This window comes from Oncorhynchus tshawytscha, linkage group LG05 (genome assembly GCF_018296145.1).
Source record: "Oncorhynchus tshawytscha isolate Ot180627B linkage group LG05, Otsh_v2.0, whole genome shotgun sequence".
Classification (NCBI taxonomy): domain Eukaryota; kingdom Metazoa; phylum Chordata; class Actinopteri; order Salmoniformes; family Salmonidae; genus Oncorhynchus; species Oncorhynchus tshawytscha.
The window spans coordinates 71,793,924-71,820,335 of record NC_056433.1 but is presented as its reverse complement, the minus strand read 5'-3'; the positions used below and the strand labels follow the sequence as shown (position 1 = coordinate 71,820,335).

The window sequence follows — 26,412 nt, the reverse complement described above, 5'->3', positions numbered from 1 at the left end:
CGTAAAACTGCAGCCATTCTCTCTGGCGCCATTATCAATACACTAGAGCGAGGTGTCCATACCTGACAGTGTGTATGACCTGTGTGAGCCAGGGTCCAGTGAGTTCAGTCTTACTCTCCCAGCCCCCATACAGCCTCAGCTCCAGCTCAGTCAGAGTAGAGGGGAGGAGAGCACCTCTCACCAGCTTCACCAGGCGATGGGTCACCTCCTCAATCATTTTCTACAGACATATCAAATATATAACACAAACCATTTCAGGAAGTAAAACTACACGCAGAAAGAGAGTCTTCTGAGGTTTACCAAAAGTATATCTAACTCAACAAAACGTACCTTAAAGTCGTTCTGTCTCTGTCTGGCATTCTTCTTCGATTTCTCCACCTGTCCAGATTTCTCACCAGTCTGTTTAAAAAACAACAGACACAGTGCTTGAGGACTGATATAGGTGTGTACAGAGAGTATGTGTATATGTGTGTGTGTGTGTGTGTGTACCTCGCTGAAGAGGCTGCCGTTGACGTACGAGATCCAGAGCTTCCAGAAGTTGGGCAGTTGGCCAATCACCACGTCCGACAGCTTCTCCACAAACTGCACCTGCTGGGGCGTCTCATAACGCCAGGCTACAACACACACAGGAGACAGACCACAGGTAGACAGGTTACAGGCAGACAGGTTACAGACCACAAGCAGACAGGTTACAGAGGGACAAGAGAATGGAGTGGAGTAATATAGTGTTGTACATAAAGTATAGTTCACGATGAAGCGTTACAAATCTACATTGTCCACAACACAGGTTGAGAATCGCTGGTAGTGTGTGTATAGACGGCATCCCTCGCCACGTCCTCAGAGTATACACAGACCAGCTGGCTGGAGTGTTTACGGACATATTCAATCTCTCCCTATCCAGTCTGCTGTCCCCACTTGCTTCAAGATGTCCAACATTGTTCCTGTACCCAAGAAAGCAAAGGTAACTGAACTAAATTACTATCGCCCCGTAGCATTCACTTATGTCATCATGAAGTGCTTTGAGGGGCTAGTTAAGGTTCATATCTACCTTACCGAACACCCTAGACCCACTTCAATTTGCTTACCACCCCAATAGATCCACAGACGATGCAATCGCCATCGCACTGCACACTGTCCTACGGGCCAGCAGTGGGACGGGACCGCAGTGAAGCAGGTGGAAAGCTTCAAGTTCCTTGGCGTACACATCACTGACGATCTGAAATGGTCCACCCACACAGACAGTGTGGTGAAAAAGGCGCAACAGGGCCTCTTCAACATCCAGAGGCTGAAGAAATTTGGCTTGGCACCTAAAACCCTCACAAACCTTTACAGATGCACAATTAAGAGCACACCCTCGGGCTGTATTACCGCCTGGTACGGCAACTGCACCGCCCGCAACCGCAGGGCTCTCCAGGCGGTAGTGCGTTCTGCCCAACGTATCACTGGGGGTAAACTACCTGCCTTCCATCGACACCTACAGCACCCGATGTCACAGGAAGGCCAAAAAGATGAACAAGGACAACAGCCACCCGAGCCATCATCCAGAAGGCATGATCAGTACAGGTGCATCAAAGCTGGGACCGAGAGACAGCTTCTATCAGCTTCTATCTCAAGGCCATCAGACTGTGAAATAGCCATCACTAGGCGGCTTCCACACGGTTACGTAACCCTGCACCTTAGGGGCTGCTTCCCCACTTACATAGACTTGAAATCACCGGCCACTTTATAATGGAACTAGTCACTTTAATAATGTTTGCATATTTTGCCTTTTTACTCATCTCATATAATGTATTCTATTCTACTGTATTTTAGTCTATGCCACTCTGACATTGCTCATCCTAATATTTAAATATTCCTTAATTCCATTCTTTTACTTTATATGTATTGTTGTGAATTGTTAGATATTACTGCACTGTTGGAGCTGGAAAAACACGAGCATTTCGCTACTGTCAGGGTTTACCAGAATTGGACCCAGAAGCAGACCAGGACAAGGTGAGTAAGAAGATGGTGAGTATTTATTAATTAATGAGAACGTGGAGGTAGATAGTTCCGGGTGGAGGAGCGGGCAGCGGAGGTGGGTTGATGGGAGTGGATAGGCAGATCCAATGGATAACAACACACTGGCAACGAGCAGACATGGATGGGGTCTGGGTTCCGGGTGAATGGTGTTCATGGCTAACGATCCGGCAGGGAATGGATGTCAGGTCAGAGCTTTTGAAGGGGAGAGGTGATGATCAGGACAGGTGTGCAGATTACTGATGGGATACAGGTGCGGGTGAACATGATCTCCCAACAAGCTAATTCGCCCGGCAACCAGACAGGGTGCGTTCCAGGACACCGGAAACACACTCCAGGACAGAAACACAGGCAAACACAGACTCAGGAAGCGGGATTCGTGACAGCTACAACTGCAATAACATCTGCTAAAAATGTGTATGTGACACATTTGACTTGATTTAACTTGATATATTGTTATACTGTACTGTAATCAAATCAAACTTTATTTGACACGTGTGCAGAATACAACAAGTGTAGACCTTACCGTGAAATGCTTACTTACAAGCCCTTAACCAACAGCGCATTTCAAGAAGAGTTGAGAAAATATTGACCAAATAAACGAAAGTTTATAAAAATGTAAGTAACACAATAAAATAGCAATAACGAGGCTATATACACGGGGTACCGGTACCGAGTCAATTTGCGTGGGTACAGGTTAGTCGAGGTAATTTGTACATATAGGTAGGGGTGAAGTAACTATGCATAGATAATAAACAGCGAGTAGCAGCAGTGTACGAAACAAATGGCGGGGTGGGGGGGGGTCAATGTAAATATTCCGGTGGCCATTTGATTAATTGTTCAGCAGTCTTATGGCTTGGGGGTAGAAGCTGTTAAGGAGCCTTTTGGTCCTAGACAAATTGAGCTCCCGAGTGGCGCAGCATTCTAAAGCTGTATCACAACCGACCGTGATTGGGAGGCCCATAGGACTCCCAATCCCAGCGTCGTCCAGGGTTTGGCCGGTGTAGGCCGTCATTGTAAATAAGAATTTGTTCTTAACTGACTTGCCTAGTTAAATAAAGGTTAAATAAAAACACAAAATAAAATATATCTATATTTTATATATATATATATATATATATATATAAATATATATATAAACTCTGCAAAAAAATAAACGGCCCTTTTTCAGGACCCTGTCTTTCAAAGATAATTCGTGAAAATCCAAATAAATTCACAGATCTTCATTGTAAAGGGTTTAAACACTGTTTCCCATGCTTGTTCAATGAAACAAACATTTAATGAACATGCACCTGTGGAATGGTCATTAAGACACTAACAGCTTACAGACGGTAGGCAATTTAGGTCACAGTTATGAAAGTTAGGACACTAAAGAGGCCTTTCTACTGACGGAAAAATACCAAAAGAAAGATGCCCAGGGTCCCTGCTAATCTGCGTGAATGTGCCTTAGACATGCTGCAAGGAGGCATGAGGACTGCAGATGTGGCCAAGGCAATAAATTGCAATGTCTGTACTGTGAGACGCCTAAGACAGCGCAACAGGGAGACAGGACGGACAGCTGATCGTTCTCGCAGTGGCAGACCACGTGTAATAACACCTGCACAGGATCGGTACATCTGAAAATCACACCTGTGGGACAGGTACAGGATGGCAACAACAACTGCCTGAGTTACACCAGGAACGCACAATCCATCCATCAGTGCTCAGACTGTAGGCTGAGAGAGGTTGGACTGAGGGCTTGTAGGCCTGTTGTAAGGCAGGTCCTCACCAGACATCAACGGCAACAATGTCACCTATGGGCACATACCCACCGTCGCTGGACCAGACAGGACTGGCAAAAAGTGCTCTTCACTGACGAGTCGCAGTTTGGTCTCACCAGGGGTGATGGTCGTATTTGCATTTATCGTCGAAGGAAGGTGCGTTACACCGAGGACTTTACTCTGGAGCGGAATTGATTTGGAGGTGGAGGGTCCGTCATGGTCTGGGGCGGTGTGTCACAGCATCATCGGACTGAGCTTGTTGTAATTGCAGGTAATCTCAACGCTGTGCATTACAGGGAAGACATCTTCCTCCCTCATGTGGTACCCTTCCTGCAGGCTCATCCTGACATGACCCTCCAGCATGACAATGCCACCAGCCATACTGCTCGTTCTGTGCATGATTTCCTGCAAGACAGGAATGTCAGTGTTCTGCCATGGCCAGCAAAGAGCCCGGATCTCAATCCCATTGAGCACGTCTGGGACCTGTTGGATCGGAGGGTGAGGGCTAGGGCCATTCCCCCCAGAAATGTCTGGGAATTTGCAGGTGCCTTGGTGGAAGAGTGGGGTAACATCTCACAGCAAGAACTGGCAAATCTGGCGCAGTCCATGAGGAGGAGATGCACTGCAGTACTTAATGCAGCTGGTCGGCCACACCAGATATTGACTGTTACTTTTGATTTTGACCCCCCCCTTTGTTCAGGGACAGATTATTCCATTTCTGTTAGTCACATGTCTGTGGAACTTGTTCAGTTAATGTCTCAGTTGTTGAATCATGTTTTTTTCATACAAATATTTACACGTTACATTTGCTGAAAATAAACGCAGTTGACAGTGAGAGGACGTTCCTTTTTTTGCTGAGTTTATATAGTGTAGCTAGTGTTACTCACTGCTGGGGCGGGGGGTACGCAGACTGCACCCCCTCTTCAGAGAAGCTGTGTCCCTGATCCTGCTGAGGGCCGACGGGCGAGGGTCCCCCTCTAGATCCAGGGCTATGGCCCCCAACCCCACTGAGATGGCAAAATAGAGGGAGAGGTAGAGAGAGGTAGAGAGAAAGAGAGAGAGGTAGAGAGAGAGAGGTAGAGAGAGAGAGATGAACCCACAGGATCAAATACTTGAGAGATTAAATCAACCGTTTTCATAATAACTCCACATTCCTCAATAATCTCAGCAGGCTTTCACACCAAACAATCCCCTCCTCCTTTCTTTATTTGTCTTCTGATCCTTCTCTCCCCTTGCCGGCGATGCAGAGAATGCCCCGTTGTTTCAGAGTGATGAGCGAGAGAGGAGGAGGAGAAGGGAGCAAAGGGGAGCTGAGGAGAGGGCAGTGGGTTTGTACAAGGCAGAGGTGAATTCAGTTTAGCTGGGCAGAGTGATGTCTGTTGGATCTGGGACAGATTACGCTGGCCTGATCAGGCCACTTACTGCGCTCCAGTCTCCACTAGATGGGGAAAGAGAGCTACAGTGCTGCTCTCCACGAGATGGGACATCACTAGTTACCACAGCCACAAAGTCAGAAAGCCCGCCAACTCAATTAATCAGATGAGGCAGTGTATGCTGGCTCAGAAAGCCCACCTACCTGACCAATCAGATGAGGGAGAGTGATGTTGCGTATTCCGGTTCGTGGAAAACGCCCCATTTTCACCTCAGAGTTGAGTTCAAGTTTGAGGACCAAATAGAAAAATACACTATATGACCATTAGTATGTGGACACCTGTTCATCGAATATCTCCTTCCAAAATCCTGTGCACTAATATGGAGTTGGTCCCCCCTTTGCTACTATAACAGCCCCCACTCTTCTGGGAAGGCTTTTCACTAGAAGTTGGAACATTGCTGCAGGGACTTCCTTCCATTAACACTTTTCGGGTTACTATATGATTCCATATGTGTTATTTCATAGTTTTGATGTCTTCACTATTATTCTACAATGTAGGAAATAGTCAAAATAAAGAAAAACCCTTGAATGAGTATTTGTGTCCAAACTTATGACTGGTACTGTATATATATATATACACACTACCGTTCAAAAGTTTGGGGTCACTTAGAAATGTCCTCGTTTTTGAAAGAAAAGCACATTTTTTTGTCCATTAAAATAACATCAAGTTGATCAGAAATAAAGCGTAGACATTGTTAATGTTGTAAATTACTATTGTAGCTGGAAACGGCTGATTTTAATGGAACATCTACATAGGCATACAGAGGCCAATTATCAGCAACCATCTCTCCTGTGATCTAATGGCACGTTGTGTTAGCTAATTCAAGTTTATCATTTTAAAAGGCTAATTGATCATTAGAAAACACTTTTGCAATTATTTTAGCACAGATGAAAACTGTTGTTCTGATTAAAGAAGCTATAAAACTGACCTTTAAACTAGTTGAGTATCTGGAGCATCAAAGTTTATTTGTTACGTGCGCCGAATACAACAGGTGTAGGTAGACCTTACAGTGGAATGCTTACTTACAGGCTCTAACCAACAGTGTAAAACAAGGTATTAGGTGAACAATAGCTAAGTAAAGAAATAAAAACAACAGTAAAAAGACAGTGAAAAATAACAGTAGCGAGGTCTCTCAGCATTTGTGGGTTCGATGACAGGCTCAAAATGTCCAGAAACAAAAGTACTTTCTTCTGAAACTCATCAGTCTATTCTTGTTCTAAGAAATGAAAGCTATTCCATGTGAGAAATTGCCCAGAAACTGAAGATCCTATACAATGCTGTGTACTACTCCCTTCACAGATCAGAGAAAACTGGCTCTAAACAGAATAGAAAGAGGAGTGGGAGGCCCCGGTGCACAACTGAGCAAGAGGACAAGTACATTAGTGTCTAGTTTGAGAAGCAGATGCCTCACAAGTCCTCAACTGGCAGCTTCATTATATAGTACCCACAATACACCAGCCTGAACGTCAACAGTGAAGAGGCCACCCCGGGAAGCTGGCCTTTTAGGCAGAGTTCCTCTCTCCAGTGTCTGTGTTCTTTAACCCATCTTAATCTTTTATTTTTATTGGCCAGTCTGAGATATGGTTTTTCTTTGCAACTTTGCCTAGAAGGCCAGCATCCCGGGGTCACCTAATGTACTTGTCTACTTGCTCAGTTGTGCACCGGGGCCTCCCACTCCTCTTTCTATACTGGTTAGGGCCAGTTTGCGCTGTTCTGTGAAGGGGGTAGACAAAATGAAAGTCAGGGTAAAGTACTGATAGAAACAACACCACTAGAACGCCTACAGATTCTTACTGTAAATGCAGTAAGAAAAAGAGCTGACTTATTTCCAAAACATATGACACATTCGCTCTGTTGTGGTCAGTGAACTTGGTGAATCCCCCAGATTGAAGGGCTGCGGGCTGACTGTGCACAAGCACTAACCAAACCCTTCCATCTACAAATGTTAGTAAACTACAAGGTGAGTCAGATAAACCAGGAAAGAGACCATAAGTACCCTCCAGAGAAGCACACAATCTTACATACACACACATTTATACACACATACAGGGCCTTCAGAAAGTATTCACCCTGTACTTTTGCACATTTTGTTGTGTTACAGCCAAATTGAAAATGGATTACATTTAGATTTTGTGTCACTGATCTACACACAATACCCCATAACGTCAAAGTGGAATTAATGTTTTTAGAAATGAATTAATAAAAAATGAAAAGCTAAAATGTCATCAGTCAATAAGTATTCAACACTTGTTATGGCAAGCCTAAATTAGTTCAGGAGTAAAAATGTGCTTAACAAGTCACAGAATAAGTTGCATGGACTCTGTGTGCAATAGTAGTGTTTAACCTGTTTTAAATTATTACCCCATCTCTGTACCCCACACAAACAATTAGCTATAAGGTCTCTCTGTCGAGCAGTGAATTTCAAGTACAAATTCAACCTCAAAGACAAGGGTGGTTTTCCAATGTTTCGCAAAGAAGGACACCTACTGGTAGATGGCATTGAATATCCCTTAGAGCATGGTGAAGTTATTAATTACAATTTGGATGGTGTATCAATACTCCCCAGTCACTAAAAAGATACAGGTGGACTCAGTTGCCAGAGAGGAAGGAAACCGCTCAGGGATTTCACCAGGAGGCCAATGGTAACTTTAGAACAGTAACAGAGTTTAATGGCTGTCATAGGAGATAACTGAGGATGGATTAAACAACATTGTAGTTACTCCACAATAGTAACATAACACACTCTTCATATTTTCAAGCATGGTGGTGGCTGTATTATGGTATGGGTACGCTTGTCATCGGCAAGGACTAGGGAGTTTGACTTAAATCGGCTTAAATCTATGGAAAGACTTGAAAATGGCTGTCTAGCAATGATGAACAACCAACTTGCACTTTTACTCTTCAGTCATTTAGCACAGCATTTGCCAAACTCGGTCCAGGGGCCCCCCTGGGTGCACGTTTTGGTTTTCGTCCTAGTACTACACCCTGATTCAAATACCCAACGCATAACCAACGCAACACTGATTTAGCAGACACTCTTATGCAGAGCAATTAAGGTTAAGTACCTTGCTCAAGGGCACATCAACAGATTTTTCATCTAGTCTGCTCTGGAATTTTCTTCCACTTTGGCATTACAGAGTATTTTGTGTTGATCGTTGACAAAAGATGACAAATCCATTTTAATCCCAATTTGTAATACAACAACATCTGGAAAAAGTCTAGAGGTGCGAATACTTTCTGAAGGCACTGTATGTTTGGAAGTACATATTTAAGCATGCACACAACCCGCACGCACAAAGACGCAAAGCAATGGGCACACAGACAGACAGAGATTCTGCACATATGGAGCTGCGTTCTCTCTCTCTCTCTCATTCCTGGCCATGTTCCCATCTTTTTTTATAGAGAGAGGGATCAGAGCTGTTGCTGTTGATACAGGTGTTGGGTGAACCCTTTCCCATGGTGTCCAGTATGTGTGTGTGGGTGTGCCTACTTATATAATGAATATGAGTTTGGGGGGGCTAAAATGACTAAACATTAAAGCTTTAAACCTCTCACTAAAAGCCTCACTCATACATAAATTATACCTAAACCCCAAATGGTTCTCCAGTACATTATTAAGAAAGGCTCATCTGTTGTTCAAAAACTACATTTTTGCCTTTATACAGATTACAACTTCTCTCTAATTGAAAATTACATTTTGTTTAAATGATCGCTCTTTCTTGAACAAGCCATACAAATCTGGTTACAATTTTACCCTCCAGAAAAGATAGAACAAATACTACAACAAATGTTATGGTTAAACTCAAATATACTGATTAATTTTTTAAAAATCCGTATGGAACATTTTTATTATATTTATTAACAATATTATGAATATAAACGGTGAACTTTTCACATATGCAGCTATTGAAAATGTATGAGAATGTCTGCTCAAAAGAAACTTATAACCAACTGATTGTAGCATTACCACAAAAATGGAGGAGGCAAGTGGAAAAGGGAGAAGGTAGGGAACTGCCATATACACACACTGGGGCAAAAAAGTATTTAGTCTGCCACCAATTGTGCAAGTTCTCCCACTTAAAAAGATGAGAGAGGCCTGTAATTTTCATCATAGGTACACTTCAACTATGACAGACAAAATGAGAAAAAAAAATCCCGAAAATCACATTGTAGGATTTTAATGAATTTATTTGCAAATTATGGTGGAAAATAAGTATTTGGTCATACAACAATCTCAGCACTGTAGATTTTGTTGCTATTTATTCTGGTATTGCCCCTATGTAGCTTGTTTCTGGTCACAGGTTCGGGAATGGTTAAAAAATTACAACATTCACTTAAAATGAACTCTACAAATAGCAGTGTTGAGCGATTTGGAAAGACATAGTCAGTCAATAAATACTATAATAATACTCATTGGAAAGGCTCACAATCTGTGGATTCTATATGATTAGAAAGGTTCAAAATGTACGTAAAACATCACAAAATTGAAAAATATATGGCACAAGGAAACCAAACGATGATGGTCTATGGTGATAGGTGGGATGGGCTGAGAGTGGCTGAGGGTTGAGATTAAAGAGCTGAGGTCTATGGTGATAGGTGGGATGGGCTGTGAGTGGCTGAGGGTTGAGATTAAAGAGCTGAGGTCTATGGTGATAGGTGGGATGGGCTGAGTGGCTGAGGGTTGAGATTAAAGAGCTGAGGTCTATGGTGATATTACTGCACTGTCGGAGATAGAAACACAAGCATTTCACTACACCCGCAATAACATCTACTAAACACGTGTATATGACCAATAAAATTTGATTTGACTGCTAGCGCTGCACTGATCGCTGCTGTGCTTACAAACCAACTAACCACACATCAACATGTGATTAATTAGTTTCAACCAAAGGAAAATACAGCTAATTCACGTTTTAGGATCATTTTCTGAGGTAATTATAACACCCTAGAATGGGTTTCGGAACCGTCACGTTCTAGACCGGAACATTCCGGAGCATTCCGCTACCCCAGGAATGAAAGAGGAAAATTACATCAGTTACTGTAGACACAACCAATCAATCACAGAGTTAATATGCCTGCCCTGCCAGGTGTGACTCTGCCAATAGGGTGTGTGTGTGTGATGATGGATGTCAGAAGTGAGAGTGGAGCTGGTGGAGGAAGGGTTTGAGAGATACTGGCCGCGGGTGGGAGGGGTTGTTTTTGGGAAGCACTGGTTTCGGGGACTGGGATTGGAGGGTGGGGGTGAGAGATGTTTTTGGGAAGCACTGGTTTCGGGGGCTGGGGTTGGAGGGCGGGGGTGAGGGTGAGGGAAGCGGGGATGTGGTCTACAAGTGTAAATGGCTGCCAGGTATATGTAGAGTGGCTGAGCTCACAAGACAAGACAGAGGGCCAGGAGTCAGCTGCTGCTGCAGAGTGTGTGTCTGTGTGTGCTTTTGATATTCAATGTTTTCTTTAAATAATTCCCTAAGTGAAACTGAGTGACTGGTGTCATCCATGTACTTACATACAGTAGGCCTATATACTCTGAGCCCTCACTAAATTCACACATCTGACTTCCTGACTCTGTGTAGACTAACAGCTAACTGACAGGTGTCCATGTCTGTTGTGATGTGTAACTAACTCCATCCCAGATATGAGAGAAGCAGCTCCGTGTAAGCGGAGTGGTAGAGCCCCCATATTCATCACCCTGAGCCCCGGAAACCACTGTTCCCCTTATCATTAGCCCTGTTTATACTCGGACTCCACTGCGTAAGGCAGTCACCACCCACGCAGTGTTCTGTGTATGTGTGTGTCTGGGCTTGTGAATATGAGCATAGTACGTGTGCGCGTCTGTCTATGAGCATACTGTGTGTAAACAGTGAGCTCCAAAAGTATTGGGACAGTGACATTTTGTTGTTGTTTTGGCTCTGTACTACAGCACTTTGTATTTGAAATGATAGAATGACTATGAGGTTAAAGTGCAGACTGTCAGCTTTAATTTGACGGTATTTTCATCCATATCTGATAAACCGTTTAGAAATTAAAGCACTTTATGTTCATAGTTTCCCCCATTTTAGGGGACCAAAAGTATTAGGACAAATGAACTTATATGTGTATTAAAGTAAACAAAAGTGTAGTATTTGGTCCCATATTCATAGCATGCAATGATTACATCAAGCTTGTTGGATTTATTTGCTTTTTGTTTTGGTTGTGTTTCCGATTATTTTATGCCCAATAGAAATGAATGGTAAATAATGTATTGTGGAGAACTCTTTTGGGTTCCATGTAGAACCCTTTGTGGAAAGGGTTTTACATGGAACCCAAAAGGGTTCTTCAAAGGGTAATCCTATGGGGACAGCCAAAGAACCCATTTAGGTCCTAGATTGCACCTTTCTAAGAGTGTAGTCCTGAATGAATCATGAATAATGAGTGAGAAAGTTACAGATGCAAAAATATCATACCCCCAAGACATGCTAACCTCTCTGTATTGTAATGGTGAGAGGTTAGCATGTGTGTTTGAGTGTGTGTGTGCGTGTGTGTGCGTGTGTGTGTGTGTGTGTGTGTGTGTGTGTGTGTGTGTGTGTGTGTGTGTTCATGCGTTGCTGTACTATTCTTCCTGAGAGGATGGTTTCACATCCACATTTTCCTGCTGGCTGATTTAACAGAGAAACAGCTTAATTGGGGTTAATTGTTCCAATCCATCTCTGCGGCCGCACGCGGTGCGTGTCGGGCCCTGAAACCCAAGTCCAACGCCAAGAGTCCCCCTCTCATCTTTTTCATACGCTCATGAAAAAATAAACACACTGACTCTGTCAGAACGAGAGATGGAAAAGGGGAGAGAGGGACGTGGAGAAAAAGAGCAAGAGAGGAAAGGGGGAGTGTGTCGGGATATGGCAAAGAGAATGCAAGAATTCTCTTAGTCAACCTAACCAGTCTGACTGAAATGGGGAAATAAGGGCTTTTCTTTCTATATTGCGTGTGTGTGTGACTCTGTGTGTGTGTCTGTAACTCACCTCTCTGGTCATTGATAAACTCCTCCTTGCAGTTCTGCATCAGTCCGAGGATCCACTTGTGCTGGGCGTAGATACACTGCCAGGCAGGGTCCCCTGGTGCATGCAGGTCAGACAGATACCTGGAAGGAACACACACAGGTAAGAATTAGAATGTGGGCACAGCACTTCACAGTAATGTTGTCAATGCTGACACACTCAGGTAAGAAATGGATTTAAAACAAACACTTCAACATGACAGTCTTCAGATTTAAGTCTAAACCCAGCAACCTCCATCTCCTGTAGCCTTTGCCTTAACCTCATCTCCAAAACATCCCCAAACCCTCATCCCCTCCCCAACTCATCCCTCAAATCCTCATCCCCAACTCATCCCCAAAACCTTCATTCCCGCCCCAACTCATCCCCCAAACCCTCCCAAACTCATCCCCAAAACCCTCACCCCCTCCCAAACTCATCCCCAAAACCCTCATCCCCTCCCAAACTCATCCCCAAAACCCTCATCCCCTCCCCAACTCATCACCAAAACCCTCGTCCCCATCTCATCACCAAAACCCTCATCTCCTACCCACAGTCCTCTTCCCCACTACATTCCCTGTACATCACTCAGTACTGTGTGGGATAATCTCAAATGAGTGAGATACTCTCTACTCTCTCATTGTGGGCTGACACCATCACATAACAGGCAGACCCGACCAGACCAGAATCATTTGTTCCTCATTACAATGGAACCTCCAGCCCCCAAACCCCTACAAGAGACAACAAGCCAACTATTTGGATTCAAACAGTATTCGTTTCCTTTCAAATAGTTTTTAGCATTCGATTAAGTCAGCCTGGATTTCCAGATAGGCACGGTTTGCCCATTTGGGACTATTCTGTTGGTTCCATTTTTAAATCAGGCAATTTCTATCAAGAGCAACTAAAATATTTGAAGGGAAACAAATACTGTATGAAACTATTTGAAACCATGTCTGACTTTACTCCACCACAACCCCCACCAGAGACCCCCTAGGTTCCCCCTAATGGGTGTAAGGTAAACAGGAGGTTTGGCATGGTGGATGTTTAAAGCCAGCTAGCTCTAATGTAATGTAGCAGGATGAAAGATGGCTGCTGTGATCGTGAGCTGCTCTCTCTGGTTCTGACGGGTCGTCCTGAGTAATAATAAACTATCACAGACCACAACTATGAGGATGGAGGGAGAGGAGTAGAAGAGAACGAGGGAGCAGGAGAAGTGGGAAGAGAGAAAGATGGAGAGCAGAAAAGAGGAAAAAGGAGAGGGGAAGAGGAAAAAGGAGAGGGGAAAAGAGGAAAAAGGAGAGGGGAAAAGAGGAAAAAGGAGAGCAAGGGAGAGGGAAATAGAGTAATAAGGAGAGAAAGAGCGACAGACAGATGGTATTTAAGGAGAGACAGGGAAGGAAGAGAGAAAGCGAAAGAGCAAGCAAGGCTTTGTAGGCAGGTATACAACAAGAGATAAGCATATAGAAAGTGAGAGAGGGCAGTGAGAACGGGGAGAATGTAACACACCGTCTTCCTGGCTACAGTACATATACATGAAGTTTACTGACACCTGATGTATCTCTTCTGGTCATGCAAGGTAGACGGCGTCTCCAGTAGTTTGTCCAGTAGCAGACTCCTCAGAGCCCCGATCCTAGTCTCCACCTCGGCATACACTATAGACAGACACACAGGAGGAAAGGATCACACTTACTCGGTTGCAGTACAGTATATGACCCACTGGCTCCAGGTCATCTACAAGTCTCTGCTAGGTAAAGCCCCGCCTTATCTCAGCTCACTGGTCACCATAGCAGCACCCACCCATAGCACGCGCTCCAGCAGGTATATCTCACTGGTCACCCCCAAAGCCAATTCATCCTTTGGCCGCCTTTCCTTATAGTTCTCTGCTGCCAATGACTGGAACAAACTGCAAAAATCACTGAAGCTGGAGACTCATATCTCCCTCACCAACTTTAAGCACAGATCATAGATCACTGCTCCTGTAAATAGCCCATCCAACTACCTCCTCTCCATACTATATTTATTTAATTATCTTGCTCCTTTGCACACCAGTATCCCTACTTGCACGTTCATCTTCTGCACATCTACCATTCCAGTGTTTAATTGCTATATTGAAACTACTTTGCCACTATGGCCTATTTATTGCCTTTACCTCCCTTACCCTACCTCATTTGCACACACTGTATATAGACCTTTTCTACTGTATTATTGACTGTATGTTTGTTTATTCCATGTGTAACTCTGTGTTGTTGTTTGTGTCGAACTGCTTCACTTTATCTTGGCCAGGTCGCAGTTGCAAATGAGAACATGTTCTCAACTAGCCTCCCTGGTTAAATAAAGGTGAAATAATTTTTTACTAATTAAATCAAATTAAAATCTTCACCGATCTCTTCAATTTATCCTACCTTTTTTAAAGACGGGGACCTCAGTGTTCCCAAACAGAGACTTGGCTTTCTCATAGTCGTTGATCACCACATCATAATCTCCCTGAGAGAAAATACAACAACATAATACTTTATGATTATAACATGTAGAGAGAACACAACAACATAATACTTTATGATTATAACATGTAGAGAACACAACAACATAATACCTTATGATTATAACATGTAGAGAGAACACAACAACATAATACTTTATGATTATAACATGTAGAGAACACAACAACATAATACTTTATGATTATAACATGTAGAGAACACAACAACATAATACTTTGATTATAACATGTAGAGAACACAACAACATAATACTTTATGATTATAACATGTAGAGAACACAACAACATAATACTTTATGATTATAACATGTAGAGAACAACATAATACTTTATGTTTATAACATGTAGAGAGAACACAACAACATAATACTTTATGATTATAACATGGAGAGAACACAACAACATAATACTTTATGATTATAACATGTAGAGAACACAACAACATAATACTTTATGATTATAACATGTAGAGAACAACATAATACTTTATGATTATAACATGTAGAGAACAACATAATACTTTATGATTATAACATGTAGAGAGAACATAACAACATAATACTTTATGATTATAACATGTAGAGAACACAACAACATAATACTTTATGATTATAACATGTAGAGAACACAACAACATAATACTTTATGATTATAACATGTAGAGAGAACACAACAACATAATACTTTATGATTATAACATGTAGAGAACAACATAATACTTTATGATTATAACATGTAGAGAGAACACAACAACATAATACTTTGATTATAACATGTAGAGAACACAATAATACTTTATGATTATAACATAATAATACTTTATGATTATAACATGTAGAGAACACAACAACATAATACTTTGATTATAACATGTAGAGAACACAACAACATAATACTTTATGATTATAACATGTAGAGAACAACATAATACTTTATGTTTATAACATGTAGAGAGAACACAACAACATAATACTTTATGATTATAACATGGAGAGAACACAACAACATAATACTTTATGATTATAACATGGAGAGAACACAACAACATAATACTTTATGATTATAACATGTAGAGAACACAACAACATAATACTTTATGATTATAACATGTAGAGAGAACACAACAACATAATACTTTATGATTATAACATGTAGAGAACACAACAACATAATACTTTATGATTATAACATGTAGAGAGAACACAACAACATAATACTTTATGATTATAACATGTAGAGAACAACATAATACTTTATGATTATAACATGTAGAGAGAACACAACAACATAATACTTTATGATTATAACATGTAGAGAGAACACAACAACATAATACTTTATGATTATAACATGTAGAAAACACAACAACATTAAACTCTCACTGTAACAATATCACATTTGTTGAATTTTGTAACACAGAGAAAAAGCTACAGTGGACAAGAACATGTCAAGATGAGACTCTAGCATTGTAAACTGAATACGCCCTACACACATTCAGGCCTCTGTAGCACCACCTTCTGGATACTGTGCTTAATGATGAGCGACAGATAGAGAGAGGTGTGTATGCTGTGTGTGTACATAGAAACGTGTGTGTGTGTGTGTGTGTGTGTGTTAGTGTATAGATGTGTGTGTGTGTGTTAGTGTATAGATATGTGTGTGTGGTGTGTGTGTTAGTGTATAGATATGTGTGTGTGGTGTGTGTGTGTGTGTGTGTGTGTGTGTGTGTATAGATATGTGTGTGTGTTAGTGTATAGATGTGTGTGTGTTATGTATAGATGTGTGTGTGTGTGTCCGTATGTGTATCTGTGTATCTGTGTGTGTATGATGGGCACCTTGTGTATGTTGCGCTGTTGAGGGGCAGGTGTGTGTGTGTGTGTGTGTGTGTGTGTGTGCGTGTGTTAGTGTATAGATATGTGTGTGTGGTGTGTGTGTTAGTGTATAGATATGGGTGTGTGGTGTGTGTGTTGTGTATAGATATGTGTGTGTGTGGTGTGTGTGTATAGATATGTGTGTGTGTTAGTGTATAGATGTGTGTGTGTGTGCGTCCGTATGTGTATCTGTGTATCTGTGTGTGTATGATGGGCACCTTGTGTATGTTGCGCTCTTTGTTGAGGGGCAGGTGTGTGTGTGTGTGTCTGTTCTGTATACCTTGTGTGTGTTTCGTTCAATGTTGAGCGGCAGGTTAAAGAGGAACTTGAAGCGCTGCAGAACGTTGAGGGCGTTACGTGTTGAGTCAGCTTTATCCTTCCTCCCCAAAACCTCCTGGAACAGAGTGTCTGCTGTATCACTGGCTCCTGAGATGGGGGGGTAGAGAGAAGGAAGGAAAGAGAGAGAAAGGGCGAGTATCAAAAAAAATATTGATCTTTTTTTTCTACTAATACATATTAACTTTCAGGCGAGAATCTGATTTCCCTCTGTGGCCTGTGTGCCAGGAAGCTGTGTGCCAGGAAGCTGTGTGTCAGGAAGCTACCTGAACTAGGCAGAGTTACAGAGAGAGAGTCAGTGAGGAGAGCATGACAGCTATCTCTCAGTCTTTCCTTCTCTCTCCCTCCCAGGGCCATTCACACACTACTCTCCGGCTTTGTGGGTGGCCTCGGATGTGCCGGCAAAAAAAAGAAAAAACAAGGACTCGCTAAAATTATTTTAATCAGAAAAAGGGGTTAGCCCTCTCGCCCCCACCACACCAAATCTCAAAAGGAAAAACATTGAAACAGCGAACAGAGAAATATTTCACATTTTTCACTCCCCACTCTGGGCTCTGACTGACGAGTTGTCATGCTGTTTTGATATTTCGGGGGGATGTTTGTGATTGTGTAGACCCACTGGTGTGTGTGGTGACTGGAGGGTGGGGGAGGGGTGGCTCAGTTACTCTCGGGCTGAAGGCCCACATGTAGGGAGTTATGGAGGTGTGCGGTTGCTGATCTTTCGGCTGTGGGCCCACATGTATGTCTGTCTGGGGCTGTGGGCCCACATGTACGTCTGTCTGGGGCTGTAGGCCCACATGTACGTCTGTCTGGGGCTGTGGGCCCACATGTGTGTCTGTCTGGGGCTGTGGGCCCACATGTGTGTCTGTCTGGGGCTGTGGGCCCACATGTGTGTCTGTCTGGGGCTGTGGGGATGAAAGCAGCGTCCGGGAGGGAGGTTTATTTACCTTCAACCCTGAGGACATTTTTATTGATGCTCCATTATAGGAGTCACATTATCATGTATGAGATGGGAGACAGGGACAGAGGATCTAGCTGGAAGAGATGCTCTACAGACAGGGAAAAACGAACACACACAACGTGGTGTGTGTGAGATAATTGGTGGGTGGCGAGGAGGCGAAATCGCACTCTATCTATCCTCAAACAGATTGATAGGTAAGTAGGTGGTGTTTTCTGAAGAAACTTCCTGCTAATTGGACTTCCTATAGAGATAGAAGGTAGTCTAAACAATGTCAGCTGGGATGATGTCTACCTTCAGATTACAATACATACTACTGATTTGACTTGATCTATGAATTGGTGTTTGTTCCAACTGAGAGGTAGAGATATTAACAGAGAGTGAATAGATGGATGGATGATGGATGAATGAACAGATGGGTGGACGGATGCATATTGTAGATGTATGGATGGATAGAAAGATGGAAGGCTTACTGTTGAGCACGTTCTCCAGGCGCTGTGTCATGGAGCCCTCCACCTTCTCTGTCCCATCAGACTCCAACCTCTGGTGGATCGCTGTAAAATAACAATAACGTTTTATTCAACACCGTGACTAGCTGTCATGGATGCTACAATTATTCTGTTCAATCAAAGGAGACAAGAAAAAAAATCTGAACTCTGAATTCAGTATCAAATCACTGAATTAAAGCAGCACAGACTCAGATATAGAGACACATTGAGAAAGATAAGAGATATTCAAGTTATTTTAAGGTCTCTGTGTGTTCTGTAATCACAGAGTGCCTCTCCTGCTCAATCTAACATGCATAATTATGAGATTCCAATTTGAGGAACTGAAGTTAAAACAATAAACAGCCTCTCTGCCCCAGTGGCTTCTGTCGGACTCTGACCACGCCCCTCTCAACCGTTCCCACGCCAACCACTGACCTGACCACAGCTACTGTAACTGATCCACTTGACCTAACCTGACTGAATTGGTACCCCCAATCAACATCCACTCCAGATCAGCATTTGATGTTCCATTGGGGGCCTTTGTAACATGACTGGAAAATAATCTAGGTGAAAGAAGACTGATCCATTTTGAACAGACTGTAGATACTGTGCACCCAAAGACCAAGAGACTCCCAGAGGAAATGTAAATACAAATGTTTTATCAGTTGGAGGAATAATATTTGGGTGAGGAGAGCTGACTGAAAGGCACTATTTCTACTGCTGAGAGGGATGCTGCTTGTGTCAGGCTGACTATACAACACTAATGAATAAAGATCTGGGGGGGTCCACAGTCCAACATCAACACTGAGTAGGAAATAGTGCTGGTGTGGTAAGGCAAGGAGAAGTAGATGAAAGGTAGAGTATAAAAGGTGAGAAGAGGAGAAGAAAAGGAGATAGAAGAGAGAATTGGTCTGGAGTAATTCATGTGTGTGTGAGAGAGTGAATGAGTATCAGAGCTGCTCAAATGACTGTAGTGGGGCAGCTGGGTGCTGAGAGGGGCAGTGAGCGTTTATTGAGGGGGGAGAGGAGAGGGGCAGAGAGAAGATGGCGAGGGGGGAGATGGAGAGGGGGAGAGAGAAGAGGAGAAGATGGAGGGTGGGAGAAAAGATAGAGGAGAGGAGTTGGGGAGAGAGTAGGTTGAGAGGAGAGGATGGAGGGGGAGAGAAGAAAGAAGGGAGGCTAGTGTACGAGATGAGAAACACTGACACGAGGGAAAGAGAAAAGGGATGTCATCCCCCTTTCCTTATTCTCTGCTTTTCACCACTCTCACCCTCATTCGCTCCACTGAAAACAACAACTGTCAGCTAAAACAGAACAAAGCGAGAGAAAAAGGAATGAAGGAAGGAAAAAGAGAAATGGGAGAGAGTTCTGTAAATAAATGTGGGTCCTTTTCTGAAAGACGGGAGCCTTGAGGCAGAGAGGCTGAGGTATTCCTGAACCTCACTAATCAAACATGCCATCATATCATGGCTGCCTAAATTGACACGGACATCACTGAACCAACGCAAGCAGAATGGCCAGAGGACATTCAGAGAGCCAGGGCAGGAACCATAGACTTACTTAGCCTACAGACAGAAACAGGGAGACCAGAGGTTTTTTGGAAGAATAATGTCATCTGCTCTGAAAAGTATAGAGTAGAGGGAAGTCTAGTGTATTGTACAAACACACACCCCCAGGGTCCTGGTTTTTGTCTCTGCGGAGACCCCCGTGCCCCCTGCCAGCTGTGTCCCCTCTCTGTCAGTCACACATACTCGCTGCCGCGGTCATGACGTCACGGCTAACCTAAACACCCCAACAGCCTCCAGATAACACACACACACACACGAGTGGAGGAAGAGACACAGGCAGCCCCCACTCAGCTTCCTGGAACCCATTGAAAAGAATGGATCCAAAATAAAAATACAGCCTCCCTGGGTTCTGAAGTTGGAGATGTTTTGTCTCCTGACTATGCACCGGAGTCGGAGGTTCAGAGCATCGGGAATACGGCCCTGGGAAATATGGGATTTTGGAACACGGTAGCGGTGGTCCGTTTCCTGTATCGCAGGGCCACTTCCTTTTCACACAACAATGAAAGACATCAAATTTCATAATTCTTCTGAGGCCCCCCTGCAAAAAGAAGGAACCCGGCCTCTCTGTCAATCAGTGAGCCAGTTAGTCAGTCAGCCAGGTCTCAGAAGACCCCTGTGAAACATGGTTCAGTTTGTCAGCGGATCAGCCTAACCAAACAGCCCCCAACTATGACTATGAACTATGAACCCCCTCATGCCTTTCAACAGCCTGTCTGCTCAGGGTCAAACAGAGAGTTTAGAGAACTATTCCTTCACTTCCTGTTTTACCCAGGCTGGTCCACTGGGTGGGTGACCCTAGACATCGAGGTCATCTGACCTTTGACCTCAAGTAACCCCTCGATGTACCCTCCTCTTCTCTGTCACTATGTATCTACAAGTCTCAGTCTAATAGAGAAGGGGAGCCGTGTAGGAAGGGTGTAGTAAGCATGCTTAGGGAGCAACAGTTGGCTGTAGTTTCCATTCCCTAAATGGAGAGAGCTTATCACTGTCCACAACACTACACGCACTGATGTTAGCATTTGGCCTAGCCACTGCACTAACCAAACTAGCCATAAATAGTGCTGTGGGATGAGGATGGGTGGGGTTAGCCAGTTAGTGCCTGGTGCTAAACTGTGTGTTTAAACCCAGCAGGGAAACACACACCGACATTATTACTGAGACGTCAGAGGCAAGTGCGCACGCGCACACACACACACATTTCTGTTGGAGGAGATGAAATGAGAAGAGAGGAAGGAATGAAGAGGGCAAGACAAAAGAGAGAAAGTAGAGAGAGATGATAACAGGAGAGAGAAGAGGAGAAAGAGAAGAACCTCATGGATTCTCAAAACACACCACTTGTTTAAAACATTTTTGGTTGAACAGAACTCATTTCATTTTCCAGATTTGGTCCATGCAGAGACATTCCTTCCTTATTTCCACACTGCGATCCCCACTCCCCTGCTCTCTCTTAATAATAAAACACCAGTGGCTTTTACGAGAGCCATCAATAAAATTCTCACATGCAGCCAGAAGAGAAAATAAACTGAGGAGGAGACTAAAAATAAAAGCCATTAAATGGTGATTAAGTGAGCTGGAAGCACCACAGGCTAAACAGCTATTAGTACCGTGCCACTTTTAATGTAACACATGCTGAACAGAGCACACACGCTCAGACGCAGACACACGCTCAGACGCAGACACACGCTCAGACGCAGACACACGCTCAGACGCAGACACACGCTCAGACGCAGACACACGCTCAGACGCAGACACACGCTCAGACGCAGACACACGCTCAGACGCAGACACACGCTCAGACGCAGACACACGCTCAGACGCAGACACACGCTCAGAAGCACAGACACACGCTCAGAAGCACAGACACACACACTCACACGCTCAGACACACAGACCCTTCATTATTAATTTCCTTTAAATTTGTACAGCAACACCTGAAGTAGAGCTAATTTAGAATGACTCAGACGACTTGCCAAACATGGAGAGAGACAGACAAAGAAAGGATTCACAGTTTTGCGGACAGCTGTGCTAACTGGACCTGGCAGTGAGCAACTGCTGGAGCCGCCAAGTGCCGTCTGGTTCAGAACAAGATGGCTGGCACATTACTAAAGCTTACCCTGACCATACCTGACTATTGTATGCAACTTGAACCATACATCAAGCTTACTATCCATACCAGAACTAGCACTGAGACATTCTCAATAACCAAAACAAACAAGGGCCTCAGAATAATCTCCCTAAAAACAGACATAATCACAGGACTATGTGCTGTAAGGCACATGTCACTCATTCCACGGAGGGCCGAGGTTCTGCGGGTTTTCGCTCCACCCTCATACTTGATTGAGGAATTAAGGTCACTAATTAGTAAGGAACTCCCCTTACCTGGTTGTCTAGGTCTTAATTGAAAGTAAAAATGTAAAACCTGCAGACACTCGGCCCTCCGTGGAATGAGCTTGACAGCCGTGCTGTAAGGAGGCAGAATATACTCTCAAACCTTTACAGTGAAGTACAGCCTAATGACACAGGTCAATTGACTTGTCATCTTATGGTCTATTGCTTCCTGGTTCACAGGCCATGAGTCCATCTGAGGGTGCATTATTTCCTGGGTCACTGAGGACACCTGCTCTTCCCATTTTGGCTCATAATGGGCACGCTCAGCAGAGTGAACGTGAGAAAGGGACTGTATTGTTCCCCTCGGTCATATTAGGGCCGTTATCATCCCTATTGCTCTGGCCTGCATTGTGTTGCCCTGCTCCGTTTATTTAGATTCAGACGCTAACAATGAAAACATTGCCTCGGATTCGGACCCCCCTGCTCCACCCGGGCACAAACATTACATACGGAAAGCAATCATAATAATGACTGAGACATATAAATAGTCAGGGGAAGTAACTGAGTGGCTATGAGGGGAATTAGAGTAAACAGACAAAAATATGACTGATAAAGTTGAACAATTGATTTGACTGAGCTACCTGGCAGAGCGACAGCAGTCAAAATGTTACCTCAGAGTTATCAGAGAGTGAATCAGAAAGGCCATGGGAGTGTGTGTGCGTCTGTTTGGGTATACATGTGTGTGTATGCGTGTGCATATGTCTCAGTGTGTATGGGTGGCAAGTGTCAGTAAGTGTGTATGTTAGTTGGTGTGTGTGTATTTGTGTAATGAATCTGCACACTCCACTCTACGGTTCTAATAGGAAAGCAGTACAGAACTAGATGGCCCTGCTACAGGCAGCACTGTGATTGACATGTGAGAGCTGATGCCGTTTTAAATGAAGATGTTGTGGTACACTGCGGTGGAGTGGTGCTCTGCTCTGCTCTGCTCACACACACACACACACACACACACACACACACACACACACACACACACACACACCTCTTTAATCAACCACTGCTAGACCACACTGCGAGAACGTGCATGCCCAAATCCTGTGCCCCAGCACATTGACTCTATACCGGTATCCCCTGCATATAGCCTCGTTACTGTTATTTTACTGTTAACTTTAATTATTTGATATTTTTCTATTTTCTATTTATAATATTTTATTTAAGCAAATACTTTAACACTTATTTTTCTTAAAACTGCATTGTTGGTTAAGGGCTTGTATAAGTAAGCATTTCCCTGCTGTGTTCGGCACATGTGACAAATAAAATGTGATTTGATTTACACACACACAACAGGAAAACCCAAGAGATGCAGAGACGTGGTCACAGGCACAAACACACGCATAATCACACACACTTTTCAGAAAACACACCAGGCAATACACACCCACATACACACAAACCTAGAGGCCAGCTTCCACACGTCCATCAGAGTTCTGAGGAATGGTCAGGAAGTCCTTAGATTACATGCTCACTGTAATACACCACACTAATGATATCCCAAACCATACCTGTCATATTGTAACTCCCACTGTAAAACACCACCCTAATGATATCCCAAACCATACCTGTCTTATTCTAACTCCCACTGTAAAACACCACCCTAATGATATCCCAAACCATACCTGTCTTATTCTAACTCCCACTGTAAAACACCACCCTAATGATATCTCAAACCATACCTGTCATATTGTAACTCCCACTGTAAAACACCACACTAATGATATCTCAAACCATACCTGTCTTATTCTAACTCCCACTGTAAAACACCACCCTAATGATATCTCAAACCATACCTGTCTTATTCTAACTCCCACTGTAAAACACCACCCTAATGATATCCCAAACCATACCTGTCTTATTCTAACTCCCACTGTAAAACACCACACTAATGATATCCCAAACCATACCTGTCTTATTCTAACTCCCACTGTAAAACACCACCCTAATGATATCCCAAACCATACCTGTCTTATACTAACTCCCACTGTAAAACACCACACTAATGATATCCCAAACCATACCTGTCTTATTCTAACTCCCACTGTAAAACACCACACTAATGATATCCCAAACCATACCTGTCATATTCTAACTCCCACTGTAAAACACCACACTAATGATATCTCAAACCATACCTGTCTTATTCTAACTCCCACTGTAAAACACCACACTAATGATATCCCAAACCATACCTGTCTTATACTAACTCCCACTGTAAAACACCACACTAATGATATCCCAAACCATACCTGTCTTATTCTAACTCCCACTGTAAAACACCACACTAATGATATCCCAAACCATACCTGTCTTATACTAACTCCCACTGTAAAACACCACACTAATGATATCCCAAACCATACCTGTCTTATTCTAACTCCCACTGTAAAACACCACACTAATGATATCCCAAACCATACCTGTCTTATTCTAACTCCCACTGTAAAACACCACACTAATGATATCCCAAACCATACCTGTCTTATACTAACTCCCACTGTAAAACACCACACTAAATGATATCCCAAACCATACCTGTCATATTCTAACTCCCACTGTAAAACACCACACTAATGATATCCCAAACCATACCTGTCTTATACTAACTCCCACTGTAAAACACCACCCTAATGATATCCCAAACCATACCTGTCTTATACTAACTCCCACTGTAAAACACCACCCTAATGATATCCCAAACCATACCTGTCATATTCTAACTCCCACTGTAAAACACCACACTAATGATATCCCAAACCATACCTGTCATATTCTAACTCCCACTGTAAAACACCACACTAATGATATCCCAAACCATACCTGTCTTATTCTAACTCCCACTGTAAAACACCACACTAATGATATCCCAAACCATACCTGTCTTATTCTAACTCCCACTGTAAAACACCACACTAATGATATCCCAAACCATACCTGTCTTATACTAACTCCCACTGTAAAACACCACACTAATGATATCCCAAACCATACCTGTCTTATACTAACTCCCACTGTAAAACACCACCCTAATGATATCCCAAACCATACCTGTCTTTGTAACTCCCACTGTAAAACACCACACTAATGATATCTCAAACCATACCTGTCTTATAAACTCCCACTGTAAAACACCACCCTAATGATATCCCAAACCATACCTGTCTTATACTAACTCCCACTGTAAAACACCACACTAATGATATCCCAAACCATACCTGTCTTATACTAACTCCCACTGTAAAACACCACACTAATGATATCCCAAACCATACCGGTCTTATACTAACTCCCACTGTAAAACACCACACTAATGATATCCCAAACCATACCGGTCTTATACTCTTTTCAGACAGATGGAATGTGCCGCCTTGAAAGTGCCTCGGCTAAGGGTACACTATTTCAAAAGACGACACAAAACCATCTCTGGAGATAGTTTTGAAGCACCACTGAACAGGCATTTTACTTGTCTATAATGGAATACCTCCTCTGAAGCAGGATTGACGTCCATCACTATGGGACAAGAACTGCCAATCAAATAATCTCGAGCTGCCTGCGCCCTGCCTGCCTGCGCCCTGCCTGCCAGCAGCCCACTCTCTCCTAAAAAAAGTTAATTAAATACTGTGACTTACCAAGAAATTTAGTAGAAAGAAAACTATCATAAAATAAAACGCCATTTAAAAAAAACACAGCAGCACATCAATCAGGAAGGTTTATTGTCAGGGAAACAATACCGGTCATTATATGCTGGAGCAGAATTCTACTGTCAGAAAAGGTACAGATGCTCCTGATGCGGCACTTTTAAAAATTGTCTGAAAGGTTATCTACTGTCGCTATCAACACGTTAATGTAGAAGTGTTCTATGTCTGTAAAGGATATTAGTCAAACACACACTGCAATAGACCAGAGCCTCACAAACTCTTACTTGCATCATGAGAGCCAAGTACCTTCAACCCTGAAACATGTTTACATTCATTGTCTTTATGCGGTTATCATCTACCTGTGTAATAACACACATACAATGTATACACCACACACTCTCTGTGTAGTATTGATGTACAGTGTAAAAAACACATACTCTGTGTATAGTCTGTGTGTA

At 43.1% G+C, this 26,412-nt stretch overlaps 1 protein-coding gene across 5 annotated transcripts in view; it reads right to left on the bottom strand.

Annotated features, from left to right (window-relative positions):
• LOC112251310 (exocyst complex component 2) overlaps window positions 1–26,412 on the bottom strand; it is a 93,052-nt gene that overhangs the window by 37,498 nt on the left and 29,142 nt on the right. For all 5 annotated transcript variants that reach the window (XM_024422230.2, XM_024422231.2, XM_024422232.2 and 2 more), the window contains 9 exons: window positions 18,349–18,429; window positions 16,862–17,007; window positions 14,616–14,697; window positions 13,763–13,865; window positions 12,202–12,320; window positions 4,664–4,783; window positions 490–614; window positions 331–399; window positions 63–220 (listed from right to left, as the gene is read on the bottom strand). In XM_024422230.2, the coding sequence (XP_024277998.1) occupies window positions 63–220; window positions 331–399; window positions 490–614; window positions 4,664–4,783; window positions 12,202–12,320; window positions 13,763–13,865; window positions 14,616–14,697; window positions 16,862–17,007; window positions 18,349–18,429 (1,003 nt within the window). The remainder of the gene's footprint in view (window positions 1–62; window positions 221–330; window positions 400–489; window positions 615–4,663; window positions 4,784–12,201; window positions 12,321–13,762; window positions 13,866–14,615; window positions 14,698–16,861; window positions 17,008–18,348; window positions 18,430–26,412) is intronic.